Here is a 23,314-nt window from a genome sequence, read left to right as displayed (position 1 = left end):
TCATAGCAAAATCATCCAGTGTGTTTTATTTCACAACAGCCAAGAAATCTGACTTTGACTCAATATGGCTTTCTTCTAATGTAAAGGCTGCATATACCTACAGTTAAATCCATTAACCATAGAGTATCTGCCAAGTACCGCTTCAGATTATCAGGGCAGCACTAGAACACTGCTTCCAGTGAAGCTTTCAGGCTGAGATATAGGAGATATATTTCTAAATTTTGATTTAGAATATTTTATATGAAAACATACAAATTATTTTATACATATACTACATATAAAACTTACTGTAAGTGGTGGTGGTAATTTTTGATTGGTTATTATGCTTTTGCATAATGGGAAGACATAGTCAGGGCTTCAGCAGAAATAATGAAGAGCTATACTTCTGTATCTAAGGATAAAAATTGTATTTAAAATAACCAAACAATCTTCCCCCTCCCCACTTTAAAGATACAAATATTAAGTACATTCATAAAACAAAGGAAAAAATCTCCCTGAGATTACCAGTGTTGGTTACATTGTGGTAATCTTGGAATAAACACCAACAACATCAACTAAAAAAGTATAAACCAGATTTGCCAGTGTATTACATTTTTTCTTCCAAAGGGCTTGCACATCTCTAAGACTACTCTAATAGACCAGAAAATCAGGCTTGCTCACCCTATTTAAAAAAAGATCATGTGGTCCCTGGCTTAATTTTATAATGGAAGAAGGAATATCTTTCTTTGTAAATTAAGTATACTGGAGCTCTAATGAAAAATTTACATGCTTTATTATGCATAATTGGTTTAGCACTTTTTTGAATAAAGCCTGAGTTTTGCCCAAAGAATAATATCCTCAAAATGCAGATTTCCATGAACTATTTTTATACAGCATTACATAGTGTAGTACTCCAAATGTTCTAAAGAGCATTATCTTTGTAGGTATTTATAAAACATTTATGACAAAATTTTGATGAAATTCAACATTAAAATATAGTAATTATAATTACTAGAGGGCAGATCAGTTGTAGACAAGAAATGATGCCATTCTCTTACTATGATCTTAAAACCATTGAGTTCTAAAGGCCATCTGCTATACTACTACAGTATATGTGTATTTATTTTGCATTCTCCACCACTTTTAGAATAAACACAGTTTTCAAAGTCATTTCTATAAGATAACTAAATAAAAATAGAAGGACTTAAACATATCTTGCCACAGTCTGATTTTTAAAAAACTGTTGACAGTTTATTTTGTTATACAATATTCATGCAACTGATTGCATTTGGGTGGGGTGACAGGAGGAATTAAAGCCTTCCCTGAAACCAAATAAAATACATATTTATAGGAAAAGCAGAGGGAAGTTTTAAGTTTCTTCTATGAAAATTTATTTTGCGGTAATTACAAAGTTTAAATACTTTTTCATCTTAAATAAAAATAAGTGTCATTAAGCACATTTATATTACCATGTCAAGTGATTCCAACAATATCACGTAAAATACAGTGCATTTTCAAATCAGAGACAAATACTTTCTCATTCACAGTGTTTGACATATTACAAGAAAGCTTGATCACATAAGGGTTTATTTCAAGGTCATGCTCTTATGAACAGTCCACACCATGCTGTGCCACGCATAAAAAAAATACTCTCTCAGAACGTGAAGTAACGGGCAAACCATTCCTGACGCTGTGGATCTGGTGAAGCCACTGGAGAAGCTTCAGTCTGAGGAGGGCTAAATTCATAAAGAAAAAAGACAGATTTAATTCATAACCATCAATGAAACTGCACAAAGCCTGGAAAAATCACAGCGAAGGCAATATAGAGCACACAATGTTCGTGATTCAAGTATTGCATCTCAATAGCATGTTATTAGTTTAACATCCCCTTTTTCTACCTCTGATCATCCACTCCATTGGAGAGCATCAGCAGCACAAAGTCACTAAGCCACATGACAGGGTGGAAAAACAGTATTTCAGGGTGGAAAAAAAGAGTGGGTTGCTGCTTTTGTTAAAAGATGGTGTAAGAAAAAGTTTTTTTTAAAGATCCTCTTTTAGCATCCTTTTCTTCTGGTCAAGTTACTTCTCAGAAGTATGATGCAAGCATCATATTCTTAAGGACATGCTAGCCAATAACAACAAATACAGATTTTAATGTTACATAACTCAGACTGAAATGTTACAGTTGCATGCACATGGGAGATGGGTATATTATAAATAAGGAATTCATCAGAAAACAAGCATACTTGTCTCTTACAGATACAATTCCCAAGTAAATTTGCATGATTGTGTAATTTCTATATATACTTTAATGTTTTAGTAAAATGAAATTCTTTGGTAAGGAAAATTAAGAAAATAAACCCTACCGTTTTGAGGGAAATACAAGGCACGAAATAATTTGCAACGGAAACTGCAGCATCACCATCCATGAATTCATGCACATGCATGTTAGTGACGTCTGAGCATACATGCATACCACATGCACAGGGAAAAATAAGGAATGTTACACATTAAAGGAACTTTGCTTTTAGAAATAAAAACCTATTATTTGTTAACCTTACTGTTCCACCCTCTGTTCCCCCCTCTTCAGTTTTGCAGGTAGCACTGGGATGGAATTTAAAAGCAAGTAGAAGGGATTTACTTTCTCCAAATATGAAGCACTAGACTTTTGTTTTAGTCTGCTAAACTAAACAAAAATAAATAGTAAAACTCATTCTATCACTTTCTAAAGCAAAAATCAGACTTGAGTACAGTATTTTAATGCTGAAGAACAGCATTAAAGAATGGCTAATGCATGCACACATTCACATGTATTCTAAGGTTGCTTTCAAGAAAAAATTTTTCTGAGGAGAGGAAAGGAAATAAATTAATACACATTACTCTAACAGGATAAATAGTTTTGTCGGCTAAGAACCACCCATACAAAATGATGGATTTTATTATGGGGATTATAACATGTTATATTAATTGTAACACAAACACAGTTTAACACAATTGTTCATAAATGTAAACAATTGAAAGCACATGAACCATATTGGATAGTGTACCTCTAAAAAATGGTAAAGAAGGCTTCAGGATTTAATAGGCACAAAGGGAAAATCACATTTCAACAATTTTACATTTAAAAGGGATACTGTAAAGAGGTTTAAAATATAGTGTGAAAACCAGAATCTCAAAGCAGAATTTGCACTCCTGTGCTCTTAAAACAGGTGGGGTTCAGCTAAAAAGAAATCCAATTTTTCTCCAAGTTAGGAAAAATAAAAGCAAAAACTGGTGAGGCAATGCTCACCTCAAAACCGTCTTGGGCTCTTTGGGTGGTATTGGCTGTGGAAGTGGTCTGCTGCTGTTGAACTCAATATCGTGGATGGGTGAATTAGGAATAGGGTCCAGGCGGTTAGCATGTCCATTGCCCACTCCGCTAGATTCCAGAGCACTTAGATTGGGAACACTCACAAACCTGTTTGCTGATTTATCAATCTTCTTCTTTTGCTGCATTAAAAATAACAAATGTGAGGAAGGGCCTGTACAAATAAGAATATTGCTGGAGGGTCAGGTTTTTGGTTTACTTGGAAGTTAGAGCTTCGGTTTTGTTTTGTTTTAATTGCAGTATTAAGGCTTAATCTGTCGCAGATTATCATTCCTGAAGAAGAATGGGAACTGCTTGTCTAACACTAATGTACTGGCCCTTATTCAGTAGCATCCAACTTCACAAATGTACAGTAGTAGGTTAATCTTACTGCAGAAGAAAACAATTAAATAGAAATTTAGATTTCAAACACGTTATGGCTCAGTAAATTTCACTCCTAAAGGAAATCTGATGGTGCAACCAGACAGGGATTTGTCCTCTGGTTTGTTTTGTTTTGAGGAGACTGGTTTGCTCCTTTTCCTGGCAACCAAATGGTGTATGGGCCATTGGAAACCAGCCCATTCCTACTTGATGCATACCTACACCTTTTCAGCTCTCTGTTAACGGCTACTCTTTTTCTGATGTGGTTCTAGGTGTGACTGCTGGAACTGAACAAAAATAGACGGCTTAAGCCCTTTGCTTATATCGCTGTGGAGGAGGGAGAGAACAAGCAAATCTTTGTGCATTTTTAAAGCCCTTGTAAGGCAGTGCTGATGCAATATACCATGTAGGGAAAAAACTAAAAACTTCTTCTCTCCCCCTCTCCACAGGGAAGTGGGAGGAAGCTTTCAGTTTCTCAAGATAGTGAAGTGACTTAACCAAAACACCAAGGAGGTAAGAAGGAGGATTTTGTTGTTGATTTTTCTTTTTCCCCCCGTCTATTTAAAAGGAAAGAAGGGCCAAAGAGGGTCCCTTAAGGTGCAGTGTGGCTAATCCTTGCATATGAATGCAAAGATTGCCCCAATGGACTACCACACCTCAAAGTGAGCCTGTTTAGCCTGCTCTAGCCCAATCCAAGCTGGGATGATTTGGCCATCTAGTCACCCCCTGAGACAGATAAATAGAAATTTTACAAAAATATATCTAGTTATAAGTACTTAATTTTCACCCATATTATGTATCTAAACGCAGCAGTCCTTCCAACAAATGTCATCTGAGATTCACTGAAAAGACAGTGCAGCATAAGTTGCTATATTAGCTTAAAATAAGTAAGTATAAGAAGCAAATATTGTGTTGTTAATAGTTCAGGAAATAACCTACTTGATTAGCCTGTCGAGAACATTTATTGGTCCTATTTAAAGGAAGAAGAATCTGCTTTAGAATACTTTTCTTTTTGCTCTGGTTTGAAATATGCACAATCATTTTTTGTGCAGTTATCTGTGGAAACGTAAAGAACCTAATAATAGGCATACTGGATCAAGAGAAAGGCCTGTGTAGTCCAGTTTGATTTACACTTATTATGACTGATAGCTATTAATTGCCCTTATTGAATCTTTTCAATAGAAGTTGTCCTGCTGTCTTGTATTAATTAAGGCACCTGAGGGGGGACATGATTGATACATTTAAAATTATGCAGGGCATGGATAAAGTGGACAGAAAAAAGCTGTTTTTCCTCTCACACAATAACAGAACCAGGGGACATCCACTCCAACTGAGTGACAACAGACAAAAGAAAATATTTCTTTAGCTTGTGTGTTGTTAGCCTGTGGAACTCCTTGCCACAGGATGTGGGGTTTAAGGCATCTGGCCTAGATACCTTTAAAAGGGGATTAGACAGATTTCTGGAGGAAACGTCCATCTCAGGTTACAAGCCATGATGGGGATCAGGAGACAGGTATCTAAGTTGTCTCGTGTGCTCCCAGAGGCATCTGGTGGGGCCACTGTGAGATACAGGAAGCTGGACTAGATGGGCCCTTGGCCTGATCCAGCAGGGCTCTTCTCATGTTCTTCTGTATGCTCTTATGTTGATTTTAGGTTGCTTTCACACCATAGGTTTTTTAGCACTTTTAGCACACAGTTTTTTCTGTAATTAGCTAAACGTGAATGAAAATATAATTTCCAAAGACTATTTAATGTAGTGCAGGATTATTATGCAGAGCCTTTCTCCATGACTGTGATCCTTTTATAATGTTAATTCATAAGTAAATCTTTATATGTAAATATTCTTTTTTAACAAAGGGGTGGGCAAAGGACAGCCCTCTAGTTGTTTTTACATTTCAGCTCTTACCAGTCTTAACCAGCACAGCTAATAATGAAGAATGCTGGGAGTGGCAGTCTGCAGGGACCCACACTGCCCACACCTGTTTTCCTACCACTTGGAAGATTCCTGTTTGCAGATCCTGCTCTTTTAATTGCTTCCTTTTGATTCCAGTTTGATAATTAGTGATAAGTAACTGAAATTTCTCCTTCACTTGTTACTCCAAAGGCTTCCCTTATCGCCCCTCCCCCCACTTTTCAACACAAAGCGGGCCTTTATTTACTGGATCCCTTGCCTTTGCTTTCCATTTTCATTTTTATAGCAAATATATCTTGCTATAAAAGTGAAAAGAACAAAAAATAAAGAAAATGCATTAGCAATTAAAGTTTCTGCATGCTGGGAGTAAAAAACTGATATTGGACCAATTAAAATAAGCTATTAATGTAGAAATTAAGAAGGTATTCAACACTAATCTCACAATCCTGATCAACAGGAAGCAGTATGTTAGGCAGAACTTATAAACAAGAAATCCACACAGTAGCCCTGAAAAATCTTCAACAGAGTTTTTCTCTCTTAAATGAACGGGCTGGTACTACAACAGTTTTTACTGGGGTGGGAACCACTACTACCACCACCAAAAACAATTAGGCACGAATCAACTTTAGTAAAACATTTAAAAAAACCCCAAAACAACACAGAAAACATCAGACCACAACTGTGAGGCCTTCAAGTCTTCAGGGCTCAACTGGGTAAAGGATAACCTCTAGAGCAGTGGTCCCCAACCTTGGGCCTCCAGATGTTCTTGGACTACAACTCCCAGAAGCCTTCACCATCACCTTTGCTAGCCATGATTTCTGGGAGTTGAAGCCCAAGAACATCTGGAGGCCCAAGGTTGGGGACCACTGCTCTATAGGAACTCTGCAGGTAGCTATGGGTGCTTGCCCACAGATTGTTATGGAGGGTACAGGGGATCTTGTGATCCATTTGAAACCCTGTTATCCCACTGCTGTACACCACCCATTTTTTTAACAAAACAAAAATCCACTAAGGGAATAAATATGAGAATAGCCATGCAATTTTTCATTAGGTGTGAATACAAAATTGTACAATTGAGACACAGTGGAAAGGCTTCCCCTTGGGGAAGGTGGACAACACCTTCTTTCCTTGACACCTTGTCATGAATTTCTGCTTATACAGCCATTTCACATCCTCCAAAGGACATCCTTTCTCCCTCTCTGAAAGGACCTCTGAGCATATAAAATAGGGAGACAAACTAATGGAAACAGCAGTGCTTTCTTCTGAGAAAAAGTAAATATACAATATCTGTCAGGCTGCAATCCGCTTACTGGTATATAATTTTTTAAAATAGCATTTTTCAATTTTTCAACTTCACTGTGCTGGGATAGAGCCACTAACACTACAAGAACGGTGTTTTAAAAAGACAGGAAGGAAAACCTGACTCTCCTTAAGTTCAAGTACTGCTTTCCTTTCTTCTTTTGAAAGCAATAAAAGGAGCTTTTCGACATGCAGGGAGACCTGGCCCCAATCTGCAGTGTTCTAGCCTGGGAACTGATCAAGAAAATCAAGGGCATGTTTGAAACTGAAATTGACTGCAAAAGGTAATGGGTGAGGTTGTGAAACTGATCGGAAAAAGATTTATGTTTCCTTTGTAATGATGCTTTCTCAGAAATAATCCATTTGCCATGTATAATTTTAAAGATGCACAGGCATGAACAATAAAATGTTAAAATGGTGCTGAGATGCACAAACCTAAGAATGTTTGGAGAGCAGATGAACCACTAAGGTTACAGGAAGGAGTTGGGACACCGTCCACTTGGCTCTCTTGCACCTACTAGATGAATGGCAAAGAATTATAGACTCCATGAAGTGTGGACAGCAAATGTGAATTCTACTTTTAGCTTAAACAGAAGAGGGATGACTGTGCTATTTGGAAGCACTGGCTATCTGGATTCATTGTGGGCAGAAGCAGATGCAATAGGTATTGATTAGAAAAAATTGATTAGAAGAGGAAATTCCATAACAACTGAAAGCATATGAATACACAGTAGTGACCTCATGTAATTTGCAAAGTGGTTTGCTTTATTGCATGACTGGCTTTCAGGATTTAAGCACAGGATTCCTTTGAACTCTGTTTTCTAAGACACACCATCATGTTTCCCCAACACTAATACTTGTATTTCTAATCACAGCTTCTCTTACCATATCTGTTTCTTTCCTATAAAAAGTGACCAGATTGGCAATTCTAGAAAAAAGGGCTAGTGCTGAAGCAACCACAAAGTGTTCTTTCCACTAGATGGCACACATGTATCCTTCAGAATAAAGCATATTTCCTGTAACCATGGATAACTGCGCTGCTAATGCCACTGGTATTTACAGTTTCCCAAAATCACCAATAATTTCCTTTCTGGGACAAGTCAGAGCTGAACATTTTGCCACAGCAATGGTGGTCCTAATAAATATCATGTCTGACTGTGAATCTTGAAAATTTTCTTCTGGACTGACATGGCTTTCTTTGCATCTAGTCCACAGATAAGATAAAAGACATGTGTGTCCCATGTAACTATTCAGTAATGACTGCACACACAACACATTAGAATGATCAAATGGAAGGGTTCCTTCTATTAATGGGAAGGACTTGGAATAGTGGAGGCTTCAGGTGAAAGAAAGGCAGTGGGGTGTTTTTGTCATTTTCCCTCCCCTCTGCTCAATTCCTAGTGTCAAATTGCAACCTGTTCTGGTGCAGCTTCTACATATGGAGCAGATTTTCAAAAGGCAAACAGGACTAGAGGCAGAATCAATGGAAAAGGCTTCCCTGCCTTCTGATTATAGAAGTGTCAAGTTAATGCAGTTGTGTTCCTAGCAAATCTGAATCTAACCTGAACAATGTGAAGGTTACAAAGGGAGAGCAGTAAACCTGAAAAGGCCTGTTGTAATGAGATAACTGTATTTATTTAAACTTCCACCTTACTGAGATCTAAAAATAAATTAGATAATGTATATAACTAATGATGAGGATGTGAATTATTGGGCTTTTAGGAAAAAATATTTACAGAGGGAATGCTGGCAACTGAAAATCAAAAAGACAGGACAGGTAGGTATGAGTATCAACACACTTTGGGGAAATTATTAATCAAAGGAAATGTTTATGGAAGACAAAAAATGTACAACTTCTAAATACAACACCCAATATAACAAATTGCATTAAACAAAATATTACCATATCTAAGCATTATACAGTACAACACTTTACACACTAAGGCCAATATTCTATTTAATACTATGGAACACTAATTCCCACTGGCAGAGTGTGGTGTGTGTTCTCTGGCCTCCTGTTACATAAGCCAGAGATTCTCCCGTTGAAACAAATGGGGCTTATGCTTTATTTTATTTATTTATTTGCAAAGTGGTTCTGGATACCTTCTTATACAAGCTAGGAAAAGAGTTAAACGACTTGCACAACCAATGAAGAGGTTTCTGGCCTCAGTGTTTAAACAAAATTTACATCCATTACAACAATCTACAAAACAACCTAGAAACCTGTATCACGCTCAATGCTCAAAGTACAGTATAAAATTATATTATTCTTAATCGCAAAATACAAGAGTCATATGAAAAATAAAAATTTAACTTAAAATCTCACTGGATGGTTACTCTGGACCATATTCATCAGTGCATCTGCCTTTATGGTGTTTTCTTCTTGGTTATCTTTAATTCTTTATGTAATCCTAGTAATATAGATTTCCCTAATTTAAACATTATGACTGTGATACATACCTTCACCAGAGGATTAATAACACCAACATTAGGGCTTGCATTAAACACCTTGTTGAAATTAGTCTCCCGATTGACTAGTTCCAGTTGATAGAATTTTTTGTCATCCTAATAAAGAACAAACAATGATGCCCATATTGTTTCAAGCATATTTTATAACTCCCAAACTTATTTCTATGTTCAATCACCCTGAGATATCAATTCACTACAGCCAGAAAACAGCCACACTTCATTAATATAATCCAAAATGTAAAGATGCTGAGCTAAAAGTGGAAACATATAACCAGGATTTAGGGCAATCGTAATTTCTAAAATTGGGATGGCAGTTCCTAAATTCACATGGTAAGGAAGACAGAGTGATCCAACCCCGGTATAGAAACTTTTACCGTGTCTTTTATTTTATGAAAAGCTATATATAAGCTTGTGTTCACTTTCCTAAAACTGTGTGTGTTGGCTCCATTTATGTGCCGAAGTACATTACGTATTGCATCTTAGCAGATCACTCTACTGTCACATCAAGAGACAAAACACCAGCAAAACTGTAACGGTAGTATAATGGGATCTGATCTCCTGTCATTATTTGCAGACTCATGCCAGTAGTAAACATCTAGCACTGAATCATATCAGCAATTGCAGTGACATACTGGCTTTCAGGAACTGGCTTCTTGGGGCCACTTCCAGAAGGCCAGGCACCTCCCAAGACTCACCACTCTAGTGATTCTACCTTTCTTGCTTTCTATAAAACATCCAGGGGCTTTTGCTGGTGGAACAATGGAATCAGTGAAATGAAAGGGACTATCCACTGCAGCTTCCTGTGCACTCCTCAAACCTGCTGGAGTTTAGGGAACTTCAAAACTGTTTTTAGGTGGTGTGAACTGCTGGCAGGAGGGAGTCAATGGTTCTGGACACTCTGTGAGAAAAATGCTGGGTGTGGCCATAGAAGAATAAAATTATTTTCGTTTTGCATTCCCCACCTGTCTGAAGTGTCTTCAATGGTCAGGCAGAAAGATAAAAGGGAGGGGCCGGCCTAACTTCCTGTGGGAGAGCAGTCCACAACCTGGGAGTGGCTGCAAAGAAGGCCCCCTCATCAAATGTGCCTGCAGTGGCAAGGGGACTGATAGAAGGTCCTCCTCTAAAGATCTTGAGGGCCAGGAGGGCTCGGATGTGGAGCTACAATCCTTTAGATAGCCTGGACCCAAATCATACAGGCCTTATAAATGATAACTTTGAATTGGGCCTGAAAACAGACTGGTAGCCAGTGTAGCTGTAGCAGGTGAGTTATACACAGTGGGGCCTCAACTTACAAATGTCCCTACTTACAAAAATGTAGAGTTACGCAAAGCTCTGGCCGCAAAATTTTGCTTCGACTTGTGGTCGGAGCTTCCAGTTATGAACAAAAAGGGAGGGGAAAAAGGTGGGGAATTCAAACCGTTGGTGGCGAAGAGGCTGCATCTTCTCCTCAACGGTTAGGAAAAGGAAGATTCAGCCTCCCAGGCTTCCAACACCACCCCGAGCTCTGCGCTGGGTGCCAGCTTCCTGGGCGTCCGAACCCCCTTCGCTACCCTCTGCCTCCTGTCCCCGTTGCCCTCTGCCTCCTGTCCCCATGGGGACAGTAGGCAGAAGGCAGCGGGGACAGAAGGGAGAGGGCAGCCGGGGCAGTTTGGAAGCCCGGGAAGCCGGCACCAGCGCAGAGGTTGGGGAGGCTTTCGGCTTTCCGGGCTTCCAAAGCTGCACCCGCTGCCCTCTGCCTCCTGTCCCTGCTGCCCTCTGTCTCCTGTTCCCTCGGGGATGGGAGGCAGAGGACAGTGGGTGCAGTTTTGGAAGCCAGGGATTTTTTTTCCTTTGGCTGGAATAGATTAATCGGTGTTCAATGCATTCCTATGGGAATTGGTGCTTCGACTTACGAAAGTATCAAGTTAACGGCCATCGGTCCAATACGGATTAATTTTGTAAGTCGAGGCACCACCGTACTTTCCATAAATGGCCCTAGTCAGCAGTCTGGCAGTTGCATTTTGAACCTGCTGTAGTTTCTGAACCATCTTGAAAGGCAGCCCCATGTAGAGCGCATTACAGTGATAAAAGAAGGATGTAAATAAAGAATGCATAATTGTAGCTAAATCAAATATCTCAAGGAACAGACACAGCAGGCACGTTTTATCTGTGCAAATGCACCAAAACTGAGCATCCAGGCTCAGAGAAGAATCCAAAAATATATCCAAGCTATAGACCTGATTTTACAAGGAGGGTGTAACTCCATCCAGCACAGGTTGCATTCCTTTCCCCTCAACTGTCTTTTGATTGACCTGGAACATATGTCTTTTCTGGATTAAGTTTCAATTTGCTTGCCCTTATCCAGCTCATTGATGACACCAGGCATCAGTTTAGAAGCAAGACAGCTTTCTTGGAATTAGATACTATAGAAAGATACAATTGAGTGTCATCAGCATACTTGGTGACACCAAACTCTACAGCTCCAGACAAACTCTCCCAGCTGTTCCATGTATATGCTACATGGGGACAAAACAAAAATCGTGAGGGATGCCACAGGCCAATGACCAGGGCATCAAACAGGAGTTCCTCTCTGGGAAGGATTGGAGCCATTGTAAAACAGTGCCTCCAAGTCCCATCCCATAGAGAGGGCCCAGAAGGATACAATAGTTGATATTGAAAGAAGTATATCAATACCAATAGGGAAACATTCCCCTGTCCTGATCCTGGCATAGATCATTCACTAAGGCTATCTCTGTCCCATAGCTAAGCCTGAAATCAGATTTAAATGGATCTAGATAATCTATTTCATCCAGGAATCCTTGAAGCTGATAAACTACCACATACTCCAGTACCTCGCCTAGAAATGGACTATTTGAGACTGCCTGATAGTTGCCTAGTACAGTGATATTCAAGGACTTTTTTTTCAATAATAGCTTTATTATTGCCTCTTTTAAGCATGCAGGCAGCCTGTTTTAGTGCAAGAAGGCATTTATCACTCCCCTTACCCAGTTGGCCAGTCCCCCTCTGGCTGCTTTTATAAGTCAGGAAGGAAAAGGACCAACACACATGTGATAGCTTTCACCATTCCAAGAATCCTTTCCACAAGCTCAGGTTGCTCCAATGAAAACGTATTCATTATGCGGGACAAGCAGGGGCCAAAATTACATCCACATGATCTACATCAAATTCAGTATCCAAGTCAGAGCAGATCAGTGTCTTTGTCTGCAATGTAATGCAAATTTCTCACAGGTTGTTGAATGGTCAGCATCTTGTTCTTTTGGTGGGCATGTATTAGGCCCCTGACCACTCAAAATGACTCTGCTGTATAACTCTGTGCAGACACAATGGTGGCAGAGAAGAATGCCTTCTTTGCTACAAGCATAGTCATGGAATAGACTTTCAACTGTGCTTTAGATCACTGGTTCTTAACCTTGGGTTACTCAGGAGTTGTGGACTGCAACTCCCAGAAGCCTTCACCACCAACTGTGCTGGCTGGGGTTTCTGGGAGTTGCAGTTCAAAAACATCCAAGTAACAAAGGTTAAGAACCACTGCTTTAGATCAGTGGTTCTTAACCTTTGTTAGTCAGGTGTTTTTGAACTGCAACTCTCAGAAACCCCAGCCAGCAGAGCTGATGGTGAAGGCTTTTGGGAGTTGCAGTCCAAAAGCATCTGAGTAACAAAGGTTAAGAAGAAGTGCTTTAGATCATATTCAGTCGGATTCACTCCCTGTTTTCCACAATTATCTGCCAAAGCAACATGAAACTCCTTAAGAACTGTCAGGAAACCATTTGGATCCATTAGTCTCCAGGGGCACACCATCCTAATCAGTCCCCACACATGCAGAAATTTTGAGTTCTAATATGTCTAAACCTTACCAGGTAGTGATCTGTATATGATAATGGAACCACAGAGAATTCCTCCATATTTGTACATAATGAGATGCTATCCATAGGTCATGACCTTCAGAAAAGGCCATGTCAAAAGTGGGTTGGATAAGTAACAACTGTCTACCAATCCTTCCAATAAGAATTGTTTTTACTCTCCATTGTAAAGGAGTGCATTTGATAGTAAAATGATTTTTAATGTATTCACTGAAAATAATTGGATATGGAAGATGGAACAAAATTAATGCTGATTCCAATTAATTAATGCTGGAATTCTAATTTGCCACTCCAATGTATCATTGCATCCATGGCAGTATAAATTACCAACAGAATCCTGGCCTTTATGTCAATTTAATTAAGAAGGCAATGTTTTAGAAATGATTAAAACATGGATGGCTCAGCGGTTTAGATACAGTGGACCCTTGACTTACAGACGGCTTGACTTACAGACTTTTTGAGTTACAGACTTCTCTGGCCGCAAAATTTAGGTTTGACTTGCAGACTGAGATTTGACTTACAGACCAGAAAAAAACCAAAATGGAACAAAAACGGCCTGTTACGGGATTAATCGGTTTTCAATGCACTGTAGGTCAATGGAGACTTGACTTACAGACTTTTTGACTTGAGAACCGCCTTCCAATACGGATTAAGTTCTTAAGTCAAGACCCCACTGTATTTGGTTGCAGAGCCAAAAGTTGAGAGATTGATTCCCTATTCTGCCTCTTCGACAGTGGCTGGATTTGAGGATCCATAGGCTCCCTTCCAGATCTGCAGTTCTAAGATTATCATCATAACCTTTTACAAAAGGAGGCTCTGCTCTTTTTTTAGTTTGTTGCAACAGCAAGCAGATTTGAAACCAGTCCAGTATGATCAAAAATGTCTTTCTACAGGTCAACAAAGTTACATGATCCAGTGGTGTATTACTATCTAACATAACTTTAAAAAACTCAATCGCTGTTTGCTAAAAGTATTTTGAAACAAGACCAAAACACATGTAAAATATCTGAATGTTGTAAATACGTCTCCAGCACTTAATCATATAATTGCTAATGTGCAATTATATGAGATGTAAGGTACAACTGAAAGTGTTTCAAAAACATTCTCTCTCAAATGTATTGAAATTAATCTTTCATTTACATTTTACAAAAATACTTCCATTCTGCTAAAATTACATTCAGCTGCAAATACTTCCTTCATTTGTTAATATAATGCTTCACTCCATTCTTTCAATCTTTAAGAACTGCAATGGATCTACTATATGAAAAAAGTATGATTTTGTGAGCATGATCTTAAGTGATTTGAAAAATCTTAAAAAATGGAAAAGACAAGAGAATAAATTTAATTATGTAAAAATGTACTATTTTGGAGTTAAGGCTGTAACTTTGGACTAGCAAAATGTATTATTTTAGAGTTAAGGCTATAACTTTGGACTAGCAAAACAGTTCTTAAAATGAATAATTCATCTTTAAGAACACAAAAGCAGAACCGGAATAACTAGAATTTATGTAACTGAGATAATTTATAGTAACACCCATATAAATATGTTTTTCCCTTCAGATTTATCCATTCGATAGAAATATGTTTTACTAATATTTCAACTTTCAAGTTTAACAGTACTGTATTTCTCAAATTAGAGAAAGATTATTAACTTCTGGCATGCTCACACTAAAAGAGTACCAAACTGTCTTACAATCAGTTTCTTTATTAGCTGATCCCTCTCAGCAATCAGGTCTTTCAACTCAGCAATAAGCTGCAAGTCTTCTGGTCTTGATTCCCTGTTTTGGTATTTTTCTTCCATTTCTTCTAAACTTTATAGGAAACAAAATATCACCCATGATTTAATAATAACCATACTTCAAAGACAAGGCCATAAATTCAAACTGACAAACAACTCAATAAAGCAATAAATCACAAGGCTGTGGCACTGCTTTCAGTATACAAACAGATGTGTTCCACAGTTGCCTACACTGAAGGAAACAACACTCTGAACCTGTTGACCTCCATTTGACAAAAAAGGAATAGGATCCAAACAAAAACAACTATCTTTCCTCAATTAATTCAAACAAAACTAAAATAAATCAGTGAATGTGTAAGACAGTGCCAGATCACTGAGAAACATCACCAAAAAAAAGCAGGAATTAATTCAATAAAATTGTGGAAAAGGGTGTTTAATAGGAAGTGAAGAAGCATTAAAGGAGAGAATAGAAATAAGCACACAAATGTAAAGAAAAGCTGTAGGGAAAGTTTAAAAAAATAAAGCTTCACTTTTGCAGAAATATTAGTAATTTCTAAATACAACTGCAGATTGCTGTTTGGTACTGAACCTTTACTCAAGTTCTGAACAGGTTTCTAGAGGAATTTTTGAGGCTGATAAAAATGAACAAACTGATGACAAATATGGACAAAATGGAAGGCTTGTGGATTAGAAATTATCTTAATCTGGGATTTATTTATCACATTTTAGATTTGGTTGCACTGCACTGAAGGCAGATGTGAAATCAGAGAGTTTAATCTAACGTCATACTTGCCAAAGTCCACTAGTACTATATGATCTGCTCCTGCCACACAGCTAAAAATCAATAATTTAGTTCAATAATTTAGTGGCCCTCCACAGGAGAGAGGTAGGAACATCATGTCTTTCCCATTTCTATCAGTGGGATTAAACTCACTGATCCAACCTTAAAGTGCTCCTACATTTGATGGTCTCAAAAGAGATGCAGATGACAGTAGTATCCACAACTGTTTTCCCAAATATTGACTGCTGTTCTATCTAAAAAAGAAGTCTAATCTCTACAACACATCCTTTGGTTACATTTGGTTACATAGGACTGTTTTCAATGATTGGCTGGAAATGTGATTGGTACGAGACATGGCAACAAGGATGCAGGTAGGTGACAAGCATTCAGAACATAGTACATAAGTTTTGAACCTATTCCTAGCTACCTGTGTATTTCTCAACCAAATTTAAAGTGGTGGTTTGAGACTTTAAAACCAGGTTATCTGAAGGACATGTACACCCACTCAATCCTGACTGGGTTTTTCAGTCAGTCACAGAGTCTGTACTGTACAGTATATTAAAAGACACTGAACTGACAGTTATTAGGACAGGGCTCTTAAAGTTTTACTCCCAAACTACTACAACTGTCTTCCCTGAGAAATACAAAAGGACCAATCTTTGGATGTTTCTTGGACATATTTATTTCAGTCTGCTTTTAATAAACAGCTGATGATTATATTAATTGCCATTGATATTCTAACTGCAATTGCTCAGTTTTAAGAGGTGCTATATGTCTTTAACTGTATTTCTGTTTTATTGGGATGAGGATGAAAATAAGTTATTATTTTTCTTCATTTTATAACTACTATGAAATCTTTTACATTCCTTAAGGAAACACTGTTGCAGCAGCAAGCAGATCTGAAACAAGTTCAATATGGTATTGTATTTTCATTGTTTTATATTTTTATTGTATTTTAATTGTTGCAAGCCGCCCAGAGACCTTTGGGTAAAGTGGGCGGCATATAAATTAAATAAATAAATAATGACCTAGATAAATAATATAAAATACTAAAAAATGTACACTCCTGAACAGCAGCTGTTAAGTTCCTAGTATGTTTTAAGAGATGATAAAAAAAAACTATGCCCAATGGGCATAACAGTTATGCAAATGAGCCACAGGAGACAGAATATATGAGTCCTAAACTGTAACCATCAGCTGTTTAAAAAGCACCTTTTTCAACAATCATGACAGCTCTTTTGATATTATAAAACACTCTAAAAGTGGAGAAAATACATTAGAAAACCTATTCATAAGTTAGTTACGGCAGATTTAACTCCGAAAAGCGTCTTAGGCATACAGTTTAAAAGGAGCAGAAGCAAATACTTCATATTTCGATCATATATTAACCTTCATGCTTAGGTAGACTACAGCTGACAAACAAATGTCTGTTTAGTCCTTCTCATACTACCACAATGAGATATCCCCAGGATAATTTAATTGTGTGGAAAGTTGAGATATCCCCAGGGTAGTTTAATTGTGTGGAAAATTTAACAGGAGCACATAGCTCATATTTCATATTTCCAGGGACACTCTTTCTCAGCAAAGCTAAGTTCTCCGGCAAATGCTTAGAAACAAAGGCAGCTTGGTCCAGGCATAAACCATCTATGACTAGAAGATATTAAGACTTTTTAAGGAACAAAAGTTGCTTGGAACTTGTTTAGGAGACAGATCTGCAGAATTATGAGAAGATGGGATTTCAGAGACTAGGACTGAAGACAAAAGCATATGAAACAAATGTTATTTATAATGCCTCTTGTCTTTGTGACTAGTTAAATGGCCTTTGCTTTCCCACAGAAGTTCGTGCCACAATAAATATGTGAGTCTTTGTGAAATAGCAAAGAATTAGCCACCTGTCTTTTATAAATACAGTGTAAGAAAGGTTTAGTGTCATATTCGCAAATGTCCTAATAAAATGAAACTTTAAATGCTGTATAGGAGGAGAGCTGTGTGTCTGTGGGTAAAAGAAGGGTAGCATTAAAGGGGAAAAGAAGGTGGTGGAACCTTGAAACCCAGCCAATGCTTTTTTATCTGTTACATATTCCAAATGACTATAGAAAGCCAGCATATTAAAATAGCCAGCATATTAAAATGCTAGGAATACTAGCATGGTTGGAGCTTTCCTTGTGAGTGTACTTGCCTTCTTCACATACTCTGGTGAGTTTCTCCACTTTTCACCAGCTGCTGTCTGTATATTTGAGCTCATGTATAATATAGAAAGAAATAGTTTGAGGGTGTCATATATGCAATCCTGCCTCAACATTGGATTCTAGGATCAAGAACACCTCCAACAGATGCACAGAATATGACTGTCCAGCTGTTGTTTTAGGCAACTACCATATTTTTCCGTGTATGAAATGATACTTGTAGAGGAAAAATTGAGGGGGAAAGCAGCTTTTTGCAAAGAAAGTGTAGGGGAAAAGCAGGAATAGCTTTCCACCTCCACTTTCATTGCAAAAAGTGGAGGGGGAAAGCAGCTTTTTGCAAAGGAAGTGTAGGGGGAAAGCACTTTCCTTGCAAGAAGGTGGAGAGGGAAAGTAGGAATCAAAGTCCTTTTATCCCTGCCTTTGCCCTCCACTTTCTTGCAATGAAAGAAATTTTGGGTTAGAAAAGTGGGGGTGTCTTATACACGGGAAAACATGGTACAGTGGTGCCCTGCTTGACGATTACCTCGTTAGATGAGGAAATTGCTTGCCTAGTTTTTTTGTGATCGCTATTGCGGTTGCAAAACGATGATTGATTGTTTTTTTTTCATTTCACAATGATCGGTTCCCTACTTCTGGAACCGATTTTTCACTTAACGACGATCAAAACAGCTGATCATCAGGTTTTCAAAATGGCCACCCGCTGTGCAAAATGGCTCCCCGCTGTGTTTTAGGATGGATTCCTCGCATTACAGGCACCGGAAAATGGCCGCCTTATGGAGGATCTTCGCTGGACGCTGAGGTATTTCGCCCATTGGAGCGGTTTTCAAAGCATTTCAATGGGCTTTTTATTTTCACTTGAGGATGATTTCATTCTACAGCGGATTATCCTCGTCAAGCGAGGTACCACTTTTAGTTTCATTGTTCAAATGCATTTACTGTCAAAAAGTCAAGAAATTTATTCACCTATCAGTTAAATCTATTAGATGTAGCCCTGTCTTCTGAGGCAGAACATGAGACATTTTGATCTTCTCCTATGTTGCAGCCTTTCAGATACTTGGGAAGCTATCATGAGCTATCATGTTCCCTCTACTTGTTTTCCACAACTGCTGGACCCAAAGTCCACCACTGTGTTCTCCTGAAAGTCAATTTTTTTTTAAAAAAAAGACATTATTGGAAAGACATATATTTAATAAACTGTTGGGTGGCTTCTTTTTTTCCCCTCAGCTAAGCATACTGAGTTCCTTCAAACTTTGCTCCCAAGATTTGGTTTCCATACCACCAATCCATATCATCTTAACTGTGTTTCTCTGAACCTGTTCCAATTTATTAATATGGTTTTTTTTTAAATTTGGAGTCGCATTCCAAGTCCTCCCTTCAGCCTTTGTCAGTCTCCAAGACAATCTCACCTATTTCACAGGATTTCTGAGATATTAGATTGTGAAAGTACACCCAAAGCTTTCTTTAACACCCTAGTGTTTTAGTTTAGCTGGCTCAAAAAATTGCAAAAACCCTCACTTAAGACAGCTGTGTATTTTCTGACCACTTCCTTATCAAACCTGAACTGAACTCCTGTCCCTTCACCAGTCATGCTAATAACATGGGGGTGCACTCAGTTCCAATTTTAGGACAAAACAAAAACAATACAGTATAGGCATTTAATATTATACATTCTCTTTGTTACCTGTTAACATTTCACCATCCTTACTGAGCAAAAGATTACCTTTTCCTTCCTCCATGCTGAAAAAGCCCTTTTTATTGCTCTTAAAGCCATCACTGGCTTCAGCTCATTCTAAACTTCATATTTCTTGACATCACGCCTATACATTCTAGCTTCTTTTTTTGTCCTTGGCCTTTGTGATTGGTCCCTCCCCCCCCCATTTATTATTCTTTTTCATTTCTGTTGTCCATCAATCTTTTTCAGCAGTTTTCTTAGGTAACTCTTATTTTAGTTCTCCATAGAATTATGCCTAGGCTAAATGTCTATGTTTACTTATTTGACATGACATAGAACTGGTCTATAAAAACAGAAAATCATGCCACAAAACTGGAAGCTGCTACTTAATAGTAGAGGAAATCATATCATTACGCTTTCAATGCCACACAGAAAGTGAGCATGTCAGAGAAAAGGATTCTAAATATAACCTTCCTCCAGAAATCTATGTTCATGGATCTTTTTTTAAAAAAATCTAGAGGAACATTCAATATGCAAAGTAGTTACCTATACAGTGGTGCCTCGCTTAGCGATTGCCTCGTTTAACGATGTATTCGCTTAGTGATGAGGTTTTTGGAGCGATTTTGCCCTCCATTTAGCAATGTTCCCTAGGGGGAAATTTTGCATAGCGATGTTCGGGACCTTGCCTCGCTTAGTGATGACAGTTTAGGTCCCCCTGTTTTTCTTAGCGATGTCCGTTTTCGCTATTTTAAGTGTGTCTTAAAAATGTTCAAAAAGTATTTTAAATGCTTGGGATCATTAGTGCACCTTGTAAAACCTTTGCAAACTTAATTTGCTCTGGTTGATAGCTAGTCTACCTTCGCAACCAGGGCTATAGACACGATCACGCCTAAGCGCCCTCTCCGTCATAGAGCTTGGCCAGCGCCCTGGTTTAACCAGCAGCTTCAAGCACTGAAGCGACATAGGAGAAGGCTAGAGCGTAGGTGGAGGAAGAACCTGACGGATTATAATAGGATAGCTGTCAGGGTCATAACTAACCTTTACCTGTCTAAGGTAAAGGCTGCTTGTCGAACTTACATCGCTAACTGGATAAGCGAAACGTCCAACCAGCAGGCGGAGTTATTCCGTATAGTACGCGACCTATCCGGAACTGTTCTGGATGATAGGCCTCCCCCTAGTTTTACATCTGACCAGTTTGCAGCCTTTTTAAAATCTAAAGTGGAGGCCATCCAACGGGACCTCTCTCCTTTTTTGAACACAGTCAGTCGAGCAGAGATGTCCAGCGCTCCGTCTTGCCCGGTAACCCTTGACTCCTTTCAGCCTGTCACGCCTGATTCTGTGGGCAGAGTGCTTGACCGCTGTCAAGCCACCACCTCCTCCTTGGACCCTTGCCCGGCCTGGCTAATCAACGCAGCCAGGCCGATAACAACAGAATGGGCCACTGCAATAATAAATGGGTCTTTCCATGAGGGCAGGTTTCCCTCTGCCCTCAAGGAGACACTCATTAGGCCCATAAGAAAGAAACCTAATTTGGCGGTGGATGAAATTGGCAATTATAGGCCCGTCACCAATGTTTCTTTCATGAGCAAGGTGGTCGAGAGGGTGGTGGCTGACCAGCTTCAGGCACATCTGGATGAAACAGATGCCCTGGATCCATTTCAGTCGGGCTTCAGGCTGTGCCATGGTACAGAGACAGCATTGGTCGCCCTGTACAATGACTTGTTGAGGGAGGCTGACAGAGGTAAAATATCTTTGTTGGTCCTCCTCGACATCTCGGCAGCCTTCGATACCGTCGACCACGGTATCCTCCTGGTGAGGCTCTCTGAGTTGGGTATCGGTGGCTTGGCTCTGGCCTGGTTCCGTTCCTTCTTGGAGGACCGCCCCCAGAGAGTGCAGCTTGGGGAGAGTATTTCAGCCCTGTGGAGTCTCAAATGTGGGGTTCCACAGGGGTCGACTATTTCCCCAATGCTGTTTAACATCTATATGAGGCCGCTGGGTGAGGTCATCAGGGGATGTGGAGCATCGGGTCATCAATATGCTGATGACACCCAGCTCTACATCTCCTTTTCACCAACTGCAGGTGATGCCGTCCTGTCCCTCCAGCGCTGCCTGGGGTCTGTACTGCAATGGATGCAGGAGAATGGGCTGAGGCTGAACCCGGACAAGACGGAGGTTCTGAGAGTGGGTGGCCCTGTGGATGGTGGCTTGGGAAACTCCCTCATGGTTGCGACCTTACCTAGACACGGGGGCGCTCACTACCTTAGTAGATGCGCTCGTAATCTCTAGATTAGACTACTGTAACACGCTCTAGGTGGGGCTCCCTTTGAAGCTGATGCGGAAACTTCAGGTGGTGCAGAATGCGGCGGCCAGACTCCTCACTGGAGTGAGAAAATACCAACATATTTTTCATACTCTGGCCATGCTGCATTGGCTGCCCATCCGTTTCCGCATTGACTTCAAAGTGTTAATGCTTACATATAAGGCCCTAAACGGTTTAGGACCTCGATACTTGACAGAACGCCTGCTTCCACCTAGATCTACTCGGATCACCCGCACGAGCCAGGAGGTGAGGCTGAGGAGCCTAACGATGAGGGAGGCCTGGAAAGAAAGGACACGAAACCGGGCCTTCTCGGCGGTGGCTCCTCGCCTCTGGAACAATCTCCCTCCCGAGATCCGCGTGGCCCCCACTTTGGACACTTTTAAAAGTCAATTAAAAACATGGCTATACATTCAGGCCTTCCCTCCAGTTAATATCTGACATTTCTGTTTATTCTCTCCTTATATATTTTCTATTCTATTGTTGTATTCTGTTTATTACAATATGATTTATGTAATTGTTTGTGTTTTTTGTATTATTTCACTGTTTTTACTATATTGGAAGCCGCCTAGAGTGGTCTTTTAGACCAGATGGGCGGGGTATAAATAAACAAACAAACAAACAAATAAATAAATAAATAAATATGGCTTTGTTCTGAGTCTTCGTTAATTTTTGGTGAATTTCCCCCCCCATTGGAATGCATTGAACTGTAGGTTTGACAGCTGTTTTTGAACATTTTATGACACTTTAAAAATAGCGAAAACGGACCTGTCAAAACCATTGCAATGCATTGAATAGGCTTCAATGCATTCCAGTGGGGGAAACATTGTTTCGCTTAGTGATGTTTCCTATGGCGATTTTCACTTAAGGACGGTAATCCGTTCCTATGGGAAATGGTGTTTTGCTTAGCGATGTTTTCTCATAGTGATGTTTTTTTGGCAAACAATTAACATCGTTAAGCGAGGCACCACTGTATCTCAATATTTTCTCCAAAGCTTCTTACAAATACAGTGGTGCCTCGCTTAGCGATTACTTCGTTTAACAATGTAATCACTTAACGATTAGTTTTCCGGAGCGATCTTGCGCTCCGTTTAACAATGTTTCCTATGGGAGATTTTTGCATAGCGATGTTTGGGACCTTGCTACGCATAGTGATGACAGTTTAGGTCTCCCTGTTTCTCTTAACGATGGTTTTGACAGCCTCATGTTGGCCGTCTTTTAAATGTTTAAAAATGTTTTTAAAAGGTTTAGAATGCTTGGAATCATAAGTGCGCTTAATAAACCCTTTGTTAAACTAATTTGACTTTGTTCTGACTCTTTTTTGAATTTGTTGTAATTTTTTCCCCCATTGAAATGCATTGAATAGGTTTCAAT

General features: G+C 39.2%; 1 protein-coding gene across 8 annotated transcripts in view; it reads right to left on the bottom strand.

Annotated features, from left to right (window-relative positions):
* The window catches only part of FAM184A (family with sequence similarity 184 member A), a 147,370-nt gene continuing 124,056 nt past the window's right edge, over nt 1-23,314 (bottom strand). For 3 of the 8 annotated variants that reach the window (XM_072997377.2, XM_072997391.2, XM_078384703.1), the window contains 4 exons: nt 14,940-15,057; nt 9,378-9,482; nt 3,269-3,468; nt 1-1,715 (listed from right to left, as the gene is read on the bottom strand). In XM_072997377.2, coding sequence (XP_072853478.1) covers nt 1,634-1,715; nt 3,269-3,468; nt 9,378-9,482; nt 14,940-15,057 — 505 coding nt within the window. In that variant the 3' untranslated portion in view covers nt 1-1,633. Of the gene's footprint in view, nt 1,716-2,345; nt 2,438-3,268; nt 3,469-9,377; nt 9,483-14,939; nt 15,058-23,314 lie in introns of all 8 variants that reach the window. The other 5 variants (XM_078384691.1, XM_078384694.1, XR_013541277.1 and 2 more) reach the window with 4 other exon arrangements.

Source organism: Pogona vitticeps, chromosome 1 (assembly GCF_051106095.1).
Source record: "Pogona vitticeps strain Pit_001003342236 chromosome 1, PviZW2.1, whole genome shotgun sequence".
NCBI lineage: Eukaryota > Metazoa > Chordata > Lepidosauria > Squamata > Agamidae > Pogona > Pogona vitticeps.
Note: the sequence above shows the minus strand (reverse complement) of the source record. Positions and strands in the feature narration are given on the sequence as shown.